General features: G+C 41.4%; 1 protein-coding gene across 7 annotated transcripts in view; it reads right to left on the bottom strand.

Moving 5' to 3' along the window:
* Window positions 1-3,558: 3,558 nt before the first annotated feature.
* The window catches only part of BLVRA (biliverdin reductase A), a 32,916-nt gene continuing 19,891 nt past the window's right edge, over window positions 3,559-16,583 (bottom strand). For all 7 annotated transcript variants that reach the window (XM_018075787.1, XM_018075788.1, XM_018075786.1 and 4 more), the window contains 5 exons: window positions 14,998-15,117; window positions 14,280-14,377; window positions 12,783-12,890; window positions 11,876-12,047; window positions 3,559-6,841 (listed from right to left, as the gene is read on the bottom strand). In XM_018075787.1, the coding sequence (XP_017931276.1) occupies window positions 6,568-6,841; window positions 11,876-12,047; window positions 12,783-12,890; window positions 14,280-14,377; window positions 14,998-15,117 (772 nt within the window). In that variant the 3' untranslated portion in view covers window positions 3,559-6,567. The remainder of the gene's footprint in view (window positions 6,842-11,875; window positions 12,048-12,782; window positions 12,891-14,279; window positions 14,378-14,997; window positions 15,118-16,583) is intronic.

Genomic DNA, 16,583 nt, shown 5'->3' with positions numbered 1-16,583 from the left:
GTTATATTAAAATGCAGGTACAGTCAATGATAGGATGTCAGCATCCAGGCTTTTTCTATAATAAATGTGTATTTTGCATCAGCACTAGAAAGAAAAGGCTTAAAACTATTGAACTCAATAACAAATCCACCAGCAGTAGAATTCATAAAGTGAAATCTCACATCAGAGGAAACTGAGAAAAGGTGTACTGATTAATTTAAAATCTCACCGAGGCTTTGCAAAGCCATGTTATCTACAAGTACTGCTAATCATATGGGACAGAATAAAGGAGAGATGACAACTTACAAGGGAATTGTATAGTGGAGGTGGAGGAGCCCTTGATATGGGGGAGAAAAAGAGAGAGACACAGATATAAACAGTTCCCTAAGGAAGAAGGAGGATACTGCTCTCTACCCAGCTTGGGACGCCAGCTGTAAATCCTGGTATCGAATACATCAAATAAAAAACCCAAACGCTGTGCTGGTGTGCTGCTTCCCAAATCATTTGAAGAGACTATTTGAATTAGAACTGTATCTGAATTGCAGAGTACATTTGAATTATGTAAGAGAAAAAGAAGAGCTAATGGTTCTGCTTTCTACTACTACAGAGCTTTATTCTATCTGGTTTTGGGCTGTTTTAGAACTTCTCAGAGACAGATTATTCACAAAGGGACATTATTTCTGACATCATCATTATTATTATTATTGTTATTGTTATTATTATTCCTCTGTTGAGTGTCTCTTGACTTTCTGCTAATATTTAACCTAGCATTTTTAAATTATTTTTACTTATCTGCTACTTGAATAACACCCATGCACAAAACATCAGAAAGCCCTAATTCAGTGAATTAGTTATTTACTACCTTAAGGTAATCTAGCTGTTTTATAGACATGTTATCACATTCTTTGTAAGTTAATTGTTATCAGAGAAAATTAATAACTCCTTGGAGGTCAGGCAGGATGGCACAACACACTACATGTGGTAGACAAGAATGTTAGTAGGCAGGTTGTAACATTAACAGCAGTAGCAAAACCAGAAAGTTAGCTCACATTAAGCATCATCTAGGATGCCCCAAGTATGAAGTTTTAGAGAAGTTTTCTGAAGCAGTAACCTAGACTAAATAGGATACATTTACTGCTGTAAGCTCTAGCATGCATATCTCCAGGCTACTACTCAGAGCTTCTAATGGTGGTATTTTTTTACTTAAATTATTGCTTTGAAGTTTCCCTCCTTATTTACCTGCGTGCAGCTGGGCTCCAGTAAGATGTGTTTATTGCCAAGACGTGGAAGACAAGCACTGGGCCTGGAGCTCTGTTACCTGTTACACCAGGATGATCCCCGCAGCGTAGTGGGCATCACCACACAGCAGTCCTGTAACTCCTGAGCTTTATGTTTAGTTTGAGGGTGAGGAAATAAGCTATCTGTGTTAACAAGTTTGGTCAGGAAGAAAGCAGAAGGTACAGGTTGGAAGCTATGTTTGGGCTCCCTTTTTTGCCCAAAAGGTAAGTGTAAACAGGAGAAAGATACTATCAATGCTGCCAGGTCAGAAGCCAAACGGGCACTTCAGGCTGAGCTGTGGGGATGTATACATGGCCTAATGACTCAGCTCAGTGCTCCATGCAGGCCATCCAGATCTGCTGAGAATCAGGGCACATCTGGTCAGATGAAATTACATTGCAAGCCAGCCCTTGTGGTTTAGAATGTGGTTAAGAACTGGATCTGGCTCCAGTATTTTGTATTGAACAGACATCTTCTGTCTTCCCATTATAAGGCTTGGTTCTTCTGGGTTAGGCCTGAAGTCTGCTACTGAGAATACCTCTGCTACATTTCTTCTTTAAACAAAAATTCTAACGGGTCTCTCAACAGAGTCCTGCAACCTCATTTAATTCAGCCTCTACAAATACCACCTTGCAGCATTTAAGGCTAACCAAGTATCTTGCTATTTCTGTCAAAAGCCTGGAGTTATTATTTTACTGGAGACCCTTAGCTTCCTGGAGTTGTGTTTTATTACTATTACACAGAGCATATCACATACCTCGGGGAGCAGTAAATGCTACTGCATGACATACATCAGCACATAGTGCTGCAAATCTCCCTGGAACCGACATCCAGCCAGGATCACCTCTGGGGGGATCACTCATCAGCAAACTGTGAGGGTGTCCAAGGCTCTAGATCATACTACCAACCTGAAGGAATCAAATATTTTGAATGACAACTGCAAATAGGTGTACAGTTTAGTCCTTACCACCCTGACCCCTCTACAGGCTGCTGGAGGACCTGCAATCCCCGAAGCACTCTCTGTAACTCAGCCCTGCAGTTTTACTCAGCTGCCATACATACAATTCATTTCAAAACAGCTCATTTTGATACAGTAGGACATTTTGAAAACCCCTGGCCTGCACAGCTGCCAATCCTTGCCTTCCCCCTTCCTTGTCTGTTTGATCTGCTCTGGGGACAGTTCCAATGACATCCTCCTCATAAATAATGCCACCTCAATCAGCTCCTGAGGTGTCCCCTGGTTCTGTTTGCTTTCCCCCTCTTCCCACCTCCAATGTTACCATACCGTTCCTGATACTCCTCAGTAATCACATAGGTAAATAAGCCCCCATTCCCAGGATCCACAAAACAGGCTTTTGGATAAACACTTGATCCCAAAATCACACCCATCTCTGCCTCTCAACCAGAACTTCTCACACAGCTTTTATACCAATACCTAGTTTCTTTGCTCTTTGGAAATTTTCCATTCCCACGATCTCTAGCCCTCTGAAAAGGGCTTTGGATCAAACCACTTCTCGGTTTCAGCTAGCTTGTTGCAGTTAGTGACTCCACACCTCTCGTCTGCCAGACACAAGCTTCAGCCCATGTCAGCAAAGTGAGCATCCCTCCTTCAGCACTGTAGGAGCACTGTGTATCATAGCACTTTCCTCATAGCATTAGGCAGCTAGTAAAGGTTCTGCAACAGACTTCCTAGTGTTCCACAGGAGCAGGGTGATTTCCAGCAGCAAGAGCATAAAACAGCCACCTCCAAAGAGGGTGATATACTAACCTGCCCATGTCACATCTTCTACTTACCTTTCCATACCTCTGCAACTGTAAAACTGTCTGGGTTCAGATTATGCCAAATGCTAGCTAAAAAACTCTGTAATTTCTGCTACAACAAAGCAGTTTATTAAAAACACAAGAAAATCCATTTCAATACCTGTTTTAGATTCTACCTAGCAGATTCAAAAATGTTGCTCAAATACACTGGGTTGTTGTGAATGGGAAACTGGAAGTGTACAGTGAGATTTAGACTTGCTAGTACTCTTGGGCAGGTGTCAGCATAGGAAGGGCAGGAATTTTGTGGGAGAGCTCATGAGTTGAGGTAAGGTCTCACACCCTACCACACCTGTATTCAGAACTTTGAAACAGGAGAAGGAGGCAGCTGAGGGCTTTAGGATATTATCACAGCCTGTAGTCACTGGCAGGATTTCACAGGCCTTGATGAGTGAAAGAGGGGAAAAGAACCAGTTGGGACAGAGACACTTTCAGCACAGGCAATGGGAACTGCTAATGAAGGAAAAAGGGAACTAAAAGGAATGATTAAGAGTTCCAATATTTTATTGGTGAGTTTGAATCTGGTTAAACAATACATACATACATTTGAAACTGGGTATCCAGTAGCTCTCATATACAAACCATCACAGTACCTTGGCAAATTCACAGTGCAGAAGGAAAAGCCATTTAAATGCTGCAGGCTCCCAGGAGCAGGGCAGACAGTAGTAGGTAAGCAGGTTAGCTTACCTAACTAATAGAAGGGGGGTGGAGGAGAGTGTGAGATATCCAGCTCTAGGCATCTGCTTTCCCTATCTCAAATTAGCCAACTAATTTCCCCAGGTGCTCTCTACAGAAACAAGTTTCTCCAGAGGGCAATTCACTGCACAGTGTTATACTGCTGCTCTACAGAGCTCTTGTGAATTTATTTCCTGTTTCTTAGAGGAATACTAATGCTCTCACCAGCAATTGCAGAGCATGCCCAGGGAGATGTGTTGGCTAATTTTGATGCCTAGAGATGTGTGAATCTCTGTTCCCTTTGCCTTCCCTCCACAGCTACCCATTTTGAATTACCATGTAAACCAGTGGCATTCACCCCATATTCACAGATGAGGAATTTATCAAGAAACAGGACCTTTCACAGGCTGTCATACATAGGAGACAGACACAGAGAAAACTCTAATTTCATTATAAGCCCTGATGGACTTTTTGCATTTTGCCAAAACCCCACTTTTCCACCTCATACAGCATCAGATGTGCCCACACCATGTCCATCACATTGGCACAGAAGTCCCTGTGAATGCTCAGTAGGGTGTCCATTTGGGTGGACAACCACAGGATCTGCCTGCACGAATCTGCTGCCAACCCACATGGGTTTCAATCCATTGAAGGTAATAGGAGGGTTTTCACTGATTTTAACAGATAGGGTAGATTTAAACAAATGTCACATGCAGAATTCATTCACACATCAAACTCCAGTCGTTCCTAAAATGACTGATTTGGAAGAAAATACATGGACTTTCCTTCCTTGTTTCCAGCTAACTGAACAGTATCTAACTTCTGAATGAACACAATTTATCCAAAGGAAGACTTTTTTTCCATCAATATTGACTGGCTGTAATTATGTATACATTCACAACATATATGTTCCCTTATTAAAAGATTGCCCAAGTGATAAGGTGGAAAAAAAAATGCTTCCGGTTTGAAAGAATAACTGCACAGACTGCAGTTTGCTACTATATTAATGTAGCACCAATAGAGGCTGTAATTAGAAAGTAAAAGGCAACCAGAGGAATTGTTAATAGTTTTGTGCAGTGTTTAGGCTTCTAAAACTAAAATGCTTCTTCAGGGAAGTGATAGTATTCTCATATGTGATCCTGTGACTACAGTATAAATGCTAAAGACGCATTCCCACAAGTGTCACATGCCATAACCTGTGTTGGTTTTGGCTGGGGTAGAGTAAAATCGAGTCACAGTAGCTAATATGGGCCTATGTTTTGAATTTGTGCTGGAAACAGTGTTGATAAAACAGGGATGTTTTAGTTATTGCTGAGTTGTGCTTGCATGGCCTCAAGACCTCTTCTGTTTCTCATCCCCTCCCACCAGCAAGTAGGCTGGAGGTTCACAAGAATTTGAGAGGGGACACAGCCAAGACAGTTGACCCTAAATGACCAAAGGGATATCCCATACCATAGGGTGTCATGTTGAGCATATAAAGCTGAGGAAGGAGAAGGAAGGGGAGGATATTCAGAATGAGGGAATTTGTTTTCCCAAGTAGCCACTGTTCACGATAGAGCCCAGCTTTCTTGGGGATGGCTGATGCCTGCCCACGGCAAGTGGTGAATTAATTCCCTGTTTCACTTTGCTAGCACATGTGGCTTTTGCTTTGTCTGGTAAACTGTCATTATCTCAAAACACCTTTTTTTTCCTCACTATTACCTTTCTGATTCTCTTCCCCATCCCACTGAGCAAGCAGCTGCGTGGTGCTTAGCTGCCAGCTGGGGTTGAACCATGACATAACTGTCTGGCTATATTTGCAAATTGCTCCATTTTATACAGTTCTATTCTAAATTTATCACTATTTCTAATGAATTTCCCTGTTTCCAGGAGCACATTAGTTATTTTTTTCTTAAAGGCAGGATATTTATTATTTTTCACCGTTACCCATTCACATGCTAAATTAGATACAGAACACAAATCAGGCACAATAATATGCTGCTTCCAGTACAACAGAAGAAAAATATTTATATTCAGTAGAAAGCAAGCAGGCAATTCATTAGTTTAATGTATGTACCTAATCTCTGCTGGGAAAAGATTTCTATGTTGGCACAGGACACCAGAGAAATTGAGTGAACTAATACGGCAACTATCAAGAGACAAGATTTTTCTTCTATTCTTTTGATATGAATACAGATTCTATTTGAAGGTAGATGACTTCCAGTGTGAAAACTACCCACCTCCCCAAAAAATGAAACCACACACAAAAAACACCCCCAAAACTAACAGGCACAACAACTAATTAGAGCAAACACACAGAACAATTCAGGGCATCTGGAAGAAAAGGTCAGAACTGTGGTGGCACAAGTTCTGCATATCAAGTAAAGAGGTGAAAAACTAAACAAGAACTTCATTGCAGCTAATACTTTTTTCTAGAAAATAGTACATGAATACTACCAAGACATATCTCATTTTCAGACATATCTGGAGTGGGGGAACACATCTTAGAAGAGAAAATTATATATAGTATTTACAGTTCTCCAGGATCTGCTCTCAGGGATATTTCCAACTGAATCACAAGAAAGCTTGTTGTTGCTAGGTTCCTATCTACCTGAAAGGACAGCAATGCATCGGTGTAGGTGAATGCTGCTTTGTTCAGGTGTAAACCAGAAGGCACACGGTATAGCCCAGGCTCTCCAGACCACCCAGAGAGTCTAGGAATCACAAGTAGTCAAAAAGAAGGTAATGAAACAGAAATAGCAACTTCTTGATGGCAACAGTGAGTTCTAGCCCTACAGCTTTTCTGTCTGCTGTGTTCTTCCTTCCCTAAAAGCAGTCTCAGGAATAGATTTTCTCTGGCTCCTCACAGTACTGTTGGATCACCTCAGCAAGGTCAAGGCACCGCAAAATTCTCCATTTCTCAGCAGCCAGCTCTTCCTTGGATACCTGGCCCAGCAGTTTTTTGGCAAAGAGGTTCTGATCCTGCATGAAAAGTCCCACAGAAGACCTTGGGGCTTCAGGGAAGTTCTCCAGGCAACCACTTGTGAAACAGAAGTTGATTTTCTTTTCACGTCTCATCCCTGGTCCCCTTTCTTCAATCCAAGTCAGAGGTCTAGTGTGAAGGAACAGAGGAAGAGTATTTATTAAGAAACGGAATCAACAGCTCTAATTTATGTGGTTTTTTCCTCAACATTTACAGAAAGTGCTCTAATAAATGCACCATTTTTAAATATCAGTCATTGCATATTCAGGCAACATGTTCTGAAAAATGTGCCTTGTGGTTACAGAGCTCAACAGCAAGTAACAGTCTTAACTCTGCCATTTCTTCACTCCATGACTTCCAGCACACCATTTAAGCTCTCTCCAGCTTTGTTTTCCCCATGCACAAAGTGAAGCCAGCAATGTCCAGCCAGCTCACAGGGAAAAGGGAAGTTTAATCTGTTTGTTCATGGACTTGGATGAAAAGTGCAGTGAAACATTCAAATATTTTGTACATGATTCAATCACAGCTAATCCCACAAGGTCCTCAATATCTAGTCATTCCTCCAGCAAGAATAAATTCAGGTCACTCAGGTACATAATGATGATCCAGGTGCTACAGCGTGAGCTGAACCTCACCCCTTTGGGATAAACTGGACAGGTGGCAAGTTCACTCACACAGACACAAGTGTCCATACTCTCTGAACTTTGAAAATATGTTTCTTTCTCTACACTGGGACCACTGAGCTGATCCTAAAAATTATACCAAAAAATGACAATTTTTCCTATTTCAGTTCTCAGGCTGATCTTTCTTAATCAGAGCAGAATCCTGTCTTATGCCAACTTGATAGCCACAGTCTCTAAACCAAGCACTGGTGGTAATGGCTATTGACCTGCACAGCTTGCACTTTTCCCCCCAACTTCCCATATTGGCTGAGGAGAGAGGAGCCATGGGACATGCTGCATCACTTCAGGGTACTCAGACTCCCTGACACAACACTGCAAGTGCTTGCAGAGGCTTTGAGGCATGGTCCTCAACACTAGCAACAGTCACAGTCCTCCCTTCCTGCTCTTTCTCAACTGTCTGAACCATGCCATTACCCTTCTGCAGCTCATTCATCAGCACTCACTACTGCCTCTGTTTAGAGGATGCACATTATTTTTCTTACTTGGTTATTGATAGCCCTTCCACAGTCCTTTATATCCCACTTTAGTCTGCCATTCACAAATTATGAAGGCATCAATAGCCTGGAAGAACAAATTCTGTTTCCAAGTACTGCCCATTAAATCTTCAGTATCATTAGATCTGGAAGGAAAGTCCTTGTCAATCTACCCTGAATGCATTCTGCTGAGCACTCAACTTAATGATTCTGCACCTCTCATCTTTTATACTTTAGGATTCATTTTCTATATTTTACATCATTGTATCAGCTATTCTTTGCTCATCTGTACTGCCACACCACACCCCCCTCTAAAAATTAAGCATGGCCAGGTGAATCTGCCTGAACAGAATAAAATAACTGGAGGGGGGGAAAAATACCTAAATCACAACCTGCAAGAACACACCAAAAAAATCCTCAGAGGACTAATAAATGCAGAGACACCACGGGGTTTAGGAAGTCTCAAGGCTACATGTGGCTGCAAGCCAGAAGGGTGCTTGAGGGCCATATCACTCAGCGTTTTCTGTGTTCTCATCCTCCTTCCCTGAGGTAAAGGCTGTTGATCTGGGTCAGAGGCTGCTGAGCAAGCAAGGCTTTGCTCTGACTTGACAGAGCTGGTTTTATATTCCTATGATAGTAAACAGCCACAGAGGGTTCAGGCCACTGTTATTCAAAGCTGCTTTAGCTCAGGTAGGGAGATATGAAGAAACCACTGGGCAGGTATAGGTAAAGATCTCCATCATGTAATAGCAAGGAGTTCACAATACGATCCAAAACAGGCCCTGTCAATGCAGGGTCACCTCCCTGGGATGATCTAGAGCAGATGCACATCAGTGATCAGGCTCAAGTGTACGCCTTCTGCTCTAGCTTGGGTAAGCCACTGAACCAGAAGCACAATCATGCAGAGCAGGCAGAGTTTAATCGAAATTATTAGAATGACTGATTTAGATCAGTGAGCAGGAAAATGTTGGGTTTACCAATAGATTTCTCTTCTTCTGCAATTGGAATTATAGTCATCTTCCCAAAGAGAGGTTGATGCTACTTGATTGGTAATCAAAACATATTCTTTTTAATTGACAACTTCTACTCTAAAATTAGTCTCTTATTTTGCTATAAAAATAAGTGTGTTGTAAGTCCACATTATTTAACCAATTTTGTAGCTTAAGAAACAGGCTTATATTTTATGTCAGAAAACTGTGAAGGGCTGCTGCTTTTTTCATAGACAATTTATCCACTTTCATTAAAGATTTGTATGAAAGTATTGTCTGGCTACAGATGTATTTAGTTATTTAGAAGTGTTAGTAGTGTTACTTAGAAGCAACAAATCCAACATTTTTGATAGCTGAATAACGCCACATTAAATATGTTACATATTTAAAGAAGAAGAAGAAAAAGAAAATTTACCAAGCATTAACAAACCACTTTTATACTGACTTTTTTCAAAGCAGTCTGCAGAGAAGAAACCACCCTGACTTTCTGTCTTTCCAGATTTCAAACTGGCAGAGATATCCTAGCTACATTTTATCCAGAGATAGGAAGAGACTTTCTGCTTTTCTGATTCCCTGATTCCTCAAATAATGAGTGGCCCTTGCTGGATTGCATTAGCTCAATAAACCAAAATGAAGCAAGCATTCTTTGTATCTCCAGAAGAATTAAGCTGGCTTCATGCTTGAAAGAATTCTGGGTACACTCAGCTTAATATTCTATGCAGCAACTTCTGCAGAAAGCATGTATTACATGATTTTCTATGCAAGTTCAATTTGAAGCTATTTTATTAGACTCTGCAAGCTTAGATGTCCATAAAAACATAATTTCAAATGTTTACTGTCAGAATAGGTGTTCAGAAAATGTCTTCAATTTCTTTTAAAAATTTTCCTTTTCACACTTTGAAAATGCCAATATTTTTTATTTCTTATGCAGTCAATGAGGGTCTCCCTTAGCTTGGATGGGAATTAGACAATTGGACCCTACCTCTGGTTAACATCAAAAGAGATGTTGTCCAAATCATTATCTCTCCAGCTTGCACTAAAAATTGATTTCTGACATTTACTGAATCCAAGCTCTGTAATCCTTGGACAGGAACTGCAGTCCCAAACCAGACGCGCTGTCAGTAGAGGTTTGGCTTTTCCTGGATTGCTCAATGTTTTATCACAGAGAGGCCGTCAGCTCAGCCTTCTTGGAAACACAACAGAGGCAGAGGTCATCTCTCAAATAGCTGGGTGCCAGGCATTAACACATACCTCCAAAATTCACCCAGAGACAGACAAGCAGCCAGGGTGGGCCGTGCAGCAGAGACAGGCTATACCCTTTGCACAAATCCCTGCTTAACAAGCAGAACACAGGCTCCCGCACTCTGCACCTGCTGTATTTTCCAAGGCAGAAAATAGGATCAATTAATCTGTTTTCTCAAGGTAGTGCATTCATGTCTTTCAAAAAAGGATGGGATAGCTCTCAGGAAAGGGTCAGACCTTTCCCATCCTTCAGCAAAATGAAGATTGGTCAAATTAGAGCTGTAACACCATCACCATTGCTGCTGGGCCATAACCTCACTTGACAGACAGTGGGCCAAATTCTCTGCTGCAGTAACTCCATTGACGTCAACAGGGGAAGGTCAGCAGGAAGTATGGCCTCAGCACTGAACAGAATACAGGAACGCTATGTAACTTTCCAACTGGCATAAATTATCCCAGAGGCATAAAACTGACTGTCCCCAAAGTCATTAAAACACTCATGGTGACAAAACACTGATCCATCCAAGGGCTAAGAAAAGCAGGTATTGGTTAGTGGTGTGGAGCAGGAAAAAACCCCCAGTAAAACAGAAACAGTTCTGTATCCAGCAAATATCATATAAAGCAGCTAAGGACTACCCAGGAGACAGGACAGCAAGGGAAATGTTTAAACCACCCGCTAGTTCCACCTGCTGGAATTAGTTCAAAATCTCACTCTATCAAGATCTTTACAGCTACTTGTGTTACTAGCAAACTGCTAAGAGGGTAAACAGAGCTTGTATACAGAGTTCTGTCCTCTCACAACTGCATTTTAAAAGGAATTGGAAAGGATGTTTTATTTAAAGAGAGAGAAAAATTGCTAAAACAAGATGCTAATCCCAAGATAAACGCCAGTAGGCTCTGTAGGAGTGGCTGATAAAATGCTTAACTAGACCCGAGGTGAAACCAACAGTTCAAAGGAGCCCTGATTATTCCCTCCCCAAATACTAGTCCTTCAGGGTATTACTTTACCTAAACAGTTTTCTAAAATTCTGTGTTGGCTTTGGTTTTTTTTAAGAGTTCTAGGAAGATGTGTGCAACAAAAAAAGGGCTATTTGTTACAAATGAACATAGGCCAGCATATTTTCCCATGGGGTCTTATTTTCCCCTGCTCTCCACAGTCTTTTCAATATACTTCTTGTCATATGCCTATAAGGGGTCATCCATCTCAAAGGCAGAGCATCCTATATAGAAAACTAGGAAAGCAGGAGTAAAAAGAAAGGAACAAATTGTTCCATCACTCTTTCTACCTCCTAGGAAACACGCAGAGCTTGGGTAACTTCTCTGTACCTTTTCACATCAGATAATTCTCAAGTTGCATCTATAGCACACATTAATCTGTCATCAACAGTAACTTCAGCCTATCAGAAAGGACATAATCTCTGTACAGATGGTCCAGAATAACCAAACCTGAGAGTTTTTACCAGACTTTAGACCAAGCTGAGTACTCAACCCACAGTATGAAACACTGATTACTTACTTCATAGTCACAAAATATTTTAAAATATGCTATTTTATAGCAAGGTCATTAAAAAGATCCTATTTGAAAGAAAAGATATTGTTATCATATAGTAAAAAGGAGATCAAACTCAATACTACAAAATGCATCATCAAAAGAGTTTTCTCCTGTACACCTTCATGTCAGCATCCAACCACTGTTTCCTCAAGAGGAAGAGAGGATGCAGAATTCCTGCAGACAATGAGGAGCCTGGCTCACCTGCTGCCACAGCCATTACTCACTTCTTATTTGCCGTCTGGAAGTGAACAGTCATTCTGGAATAATTCTTATCCTTCTGTTTTTCTCTGGTGGCAGAGGTAACAGTGAGGTCTCCAAAGAGGTCAATCAGCCAAGTGAGCCGGGCAATTCCACTGAAAGCTGGGAATCCTGATTTGTTTTCATCAAGGACACTACCTGGTGCAACACAATAAAAACTCTTGAGAAATATGAAAAAGAATAATGCTTTCTGCATAGGAAAGGATGAAGTAACTGCAGAGTTGTAGACTTAAGGGATCTGGTTGTAGAAAGGTCATGAGTGGATGGACTGAGTAGGAAAGTCAACAAACACAGTCAGCCTTGAAATGGACAAGTTGGTGACCTGTGGTAGAGAAGGCTGCACAAAGTACATATACAACAAACCCTTTGGGACATGCTGAGGACAGGAGGGTGTATGTGGATTCAACAAGGGTATAAAGCAGGGAGGAAAAAAAAACAGATTAAAAAAATCTCTTCAAGGTCTTCTGTGACCAAACATCAGTATGGAAGACTAAAGGTCTTGAAACTGGAATGCTTCCTCAGCACTCAACCTCCTCTTCAAGACCAATATGAATGAGAAATTTGTCACTCACACCAGGGTACAAGAAGGTCTGAAGGAGTGCTCTCTCCTCCATACACCAAGGCAGGGGCTTGCACCCCTAACCAGATAGCAGAAAGAAAGTAGCAAAGCAACAGTCCATAGAACACTACGGTTAAGGCAAAGGTGCTTTCCAGACAGTTCCATTGTTTCATGGAAATATCCAGAACCAATACCTGTGTCCCTACTCAGTTTATAGACAGACTAATGTGTAAAAGGACTGAATGAAGGACTGGTGTCCCTGTGGAGCAGGCACATAAGTCCAGATGTACTTTGATTTCCTCACAGCTACTGACCTGTGAAATGCAGCGTTCCCTTCACCAGGTCTTTCCCAGCCACCTCTTTTTTCAGCTGCTTGTACTCTTCAGTAAGAAGTTCAATGTGCTCCACATGGAGCACTTTATCTGCCAGTAAAAAAAAAAAACAAAAACAAAAACAAAACAAGCCAAAAATCAGGACAGATTAAATAAAAGCTTTCTGTGTGAATCAAAGTCATGTCTACACAGTGAAGACTTCACCAACCACCAGTGGGAACTCACTTAGAAATATTTTCATGCATGGCTGGCAAAGTGATGTCAGGAAGAAAACCAAACATGCGCCCTGTGCTGAGGCATCAATCTGGGTTAAGGATTTTCGGGAGACAACAAATATAAAGACTATGGAAACAGTAGTTTATGTTTAACAGAAACTCTGTAATGAAACTCAATACCCAACTAAGGCTGACACATGAGTCTTCAGAGTAACGGATGGATTAATTCTTGGCCTCTTTTTCCTCACGTTTCCTTGTTCTGCATTTTTCCTCCCAGGGTAGTATGAAAGAAAAAGGGAAGGGAAAAAAATAGTATAATGCTCAGACCCAGATTTGAACAATATGTTAAGGAGTACCTCCCTCCATTGCAATTAATTGGGTTGCTTTGGAATAGAGGTTATCCAAGTTGAATGTGGCCCTCATTCAATATGTTTTTCTGGAAGATTTCCAGCAGTGGTTTAGGCTGCTGACAGTAACTGCTGCTGTTTCAAGAAAAGATGCATAAATTCTGCTCAATGGGAAACCATTTGGTGAGCAACAAGACAGTAAGTGGTGTTGGTACAGGGAAACAGCAAAGCAGAAATCCTATACCTCTGGTGTTTCAGGACAAAAGTCACAAAGGAAATTTTTAAGAAGCAGTGGTATAAATAGTACAACTTGCCCAAATAATTTGCACTCCACTCCTACCCAGTGCTGCTCTTTCCCTGGCAGCCCCATTCATCCCCACTGGCCTCAACTGAACCGCCAGCTTCTGACCCTTGTCACCACAGGGATGGTACTACACACTTCCCAGAAAAAAAAAGATTTTGCTTAGAGACAAATTGTCTTTCAGACAGGGATGCCTTGCTGCCCCACAATAGCATGAGCAGCTGTATGTGACCAGCACATCGCAAATGCTAGAAGCTAGGGGAGCTGTTTACAGTTCCATTTCAAGGGAGAAAGAGGACAGGGAAGTGCTCAAGTCTAATGGCTGCACTCACCAAGTGCTTTACTATCACTGTGACAGAAGTTTTCTTCTTTAACTGCACTCTCAGTGTCACAAACAGAGGGTATGTTTTTGCGAGGGTGAACATACTCAGCATTGACATTTGTGTGTTTGTTTCCCTACTGGCACATGTCTTAAATCCTAGATTCGCACATCTCTGAGACAGGAATACTCTCTTGAATGTGATGACTTATAGTAGGCTGGAGACACCTTTCAGTTTGATGCCTGTGGTACTACCCAACAGGTAGTACTTTACACTCTTGAGAACAAATGTGTTACCTTTCTGCTCAGCCATCTCCCAGAGCTCATGGGCTGCCTTAGCAGACAAAGCCATGGGGTACTCAACAAGGACATGTTTCCCAGCTTCTAAAAACATTCTGAAAGGGATAAAAGATCAGTCATTACAGAGAATTTTATTGTAATCATCTCTTACCACTGTGCAAGTTGCTTCTCATTCCCACAGCCAGCTCCATAAGGAGAAATGCTCAATACGGAGTAACAGAAATAAATGGCAAATTTCCTAGCAAGGATAGTGTGATGGCTACATCACACATTTAAACAGCATGGAAACTGGGGTTTAAGTCTTCTTTTTCCACAGAATTCCCTCACTCCAGCTGCTAAAATACCACAGAATTGACCACTACAATTTCTAACTTACAGACACCCAAGTAGCTGGAGAGGGGTGCTGGCATATCCTTCTGCTATATAATCTGTGAGGAAAGGCTTTGAATCCTGTTTTAAGCTGCCTGTCCATCAAACACAGGCCTAGATGTATGCAAATGGAATTACTTGGGAAACGAATGCATCTTAAATCCTTCTCTCTTCCAGAGCTTATTGGGTGCTCTAGGGAACGCACTATCATTCATTTCAGGCCTCTAGTCTGGCAGTCTCTTCTTCAGTGTCTGCATCCTCTCCTGTAACAGTTTACACAGCTCCTCTGTGCTTCCAAAATACAAGGGAAAGAGTGTGAAAAGGAGGGCAAAATCCATCAAAATACCTGATGGTTTCTTCATGGCTTCTGTTCTCTGTGCTGATGAAGGCTGCATGGACATCTTTGCTTCTTAGAGCATCTTCCAGGCTAATCTGCTTGGCCTCATTAATATTTCCAAAACTTCTCCTGCATTATTTAACATAAATATAACTGTCACAGTCCATTCTTCACAACTGCACGTTGTATAGCAGTACTTAAAAACTGTTCCCATGGACCAGCCTCACTGAGCTCAAGCAGGGTAAAACAAAGGCAGCTCAGTTATCCAGGAAGAGTGTGAGCACTTACAGACAGAAGTGGAGTGCACAAGAGAAACAAACAGATGTGCCAGTGTGTAGGTGGTGGTATCAGTACAGACACTGGCCTGCTATTGAAGTGTAAAGTGCTTTCTGATTCTGGCATTTTAGTTTTTAATAAGTATCATTACCAAAGAGCCTTTGTAAAAGAGTGACTTGAAAGAGCACTGTGCTCCCATGGGAGAACTTCTCCCCACTGTCCTGGACAAAGTGGGCAAAAGCACTTGAGCTGGCAGGGCCACACACAACTGCAAGTACGGACAAGCAGGAGAAGGACAAAGCAGATGCTTGGCTGTGATGGCTCACACCTGGCAACATACACAGCATGTCTGTGCCAAGGAGAAAGCTCTTTTGGCCAGCAACTTGAGCACATCTCCAACTGAAAATTAAACACACACACTCTCCCCAAAAGCCCTTTGCATTACTCAAGAGTGGAGCAGGCACCTTGACAGTATTAGGAGAGGTGACAGAAGGCATGAAAGCAGGCCGCAAGCAGAACTTGAAAGCAGACAGGTAATGTTTGAGTGTGATTGGAATACAAGCAAGATTATGCTGAATCATGCATTTCAACAGCACTGTTTCTTAAAAGAAGTAGTAGAAACCCTGTCTTCAGTGCACTTCAAGGCTAGCTGTAGCACTGGCAGAGGCATCAGAGGACAAAAGTTATTTGGCAGGGAGATAAAGGGAGTGACCTAATGAGTCGATTCAGTCTCAGAGAACTCTGCGTAATTTAAACATAGCTGGAAATATACATTTACAATCTGAGATCCGTTCATGTACTGCCTAACTATTTAAAACTTTTATGCTCCACTGTAATGGGGCAGACAGTGTAGCAGGAATGCTCAGAGGAAATACATACTAAATTTCCACAGCTCCAACCTAGTGAGAAAAACTGTTGCTCTCTAAGAAGCAACCTTATTGTATGTACTAAATCATGGGATTTTCTTTAAAGGTATCTACAGGTTCAATATCTGGCTTTAAAAAAATACAATTTTATGATGAAGTTGTAGTATTGGGAGCTTTACAGCACATGCTTTTGTAAAAAAAGCTTTTTTAAACTCTGTAAAACTTCTTCTTTTTAAAAACAATTCTACAAACGTTATTCAAACACTATGTCATTAATGTAGTTGTTGTCGCACTACCTTAAACCTATAGGAAATTTCAGTCAGACGGAATTGCAATTTCTTCCTGTCATACAGATCCTACAGCAAGAACATCTCTCAGCTTTTATTTTAGTAATTTCTTAAAGGTATTTCACTAAGGTAACCTATTTCTTCCCTCTTGCAAAGCTTTCTGTGC

Source organism: Manacus vitellinus, unplaced genomic scaffold, assembly GCF_001715985.3.
Source record: "Manacus vitellinus isolate BGI_N305 unplaced genomic scaffold, ASM171598v3 scaffold_3_pilon, whole genome shotgun sequence".
Lineage (NCBI taxonomy): Eukaryota > Metazoa > Chordata > Aves > Passeriformes > Pipridae > Manacus > Manacus vitellinus.
This window is presented reverse-complemented; position numbering and strand designations above follow the sequence as displayed.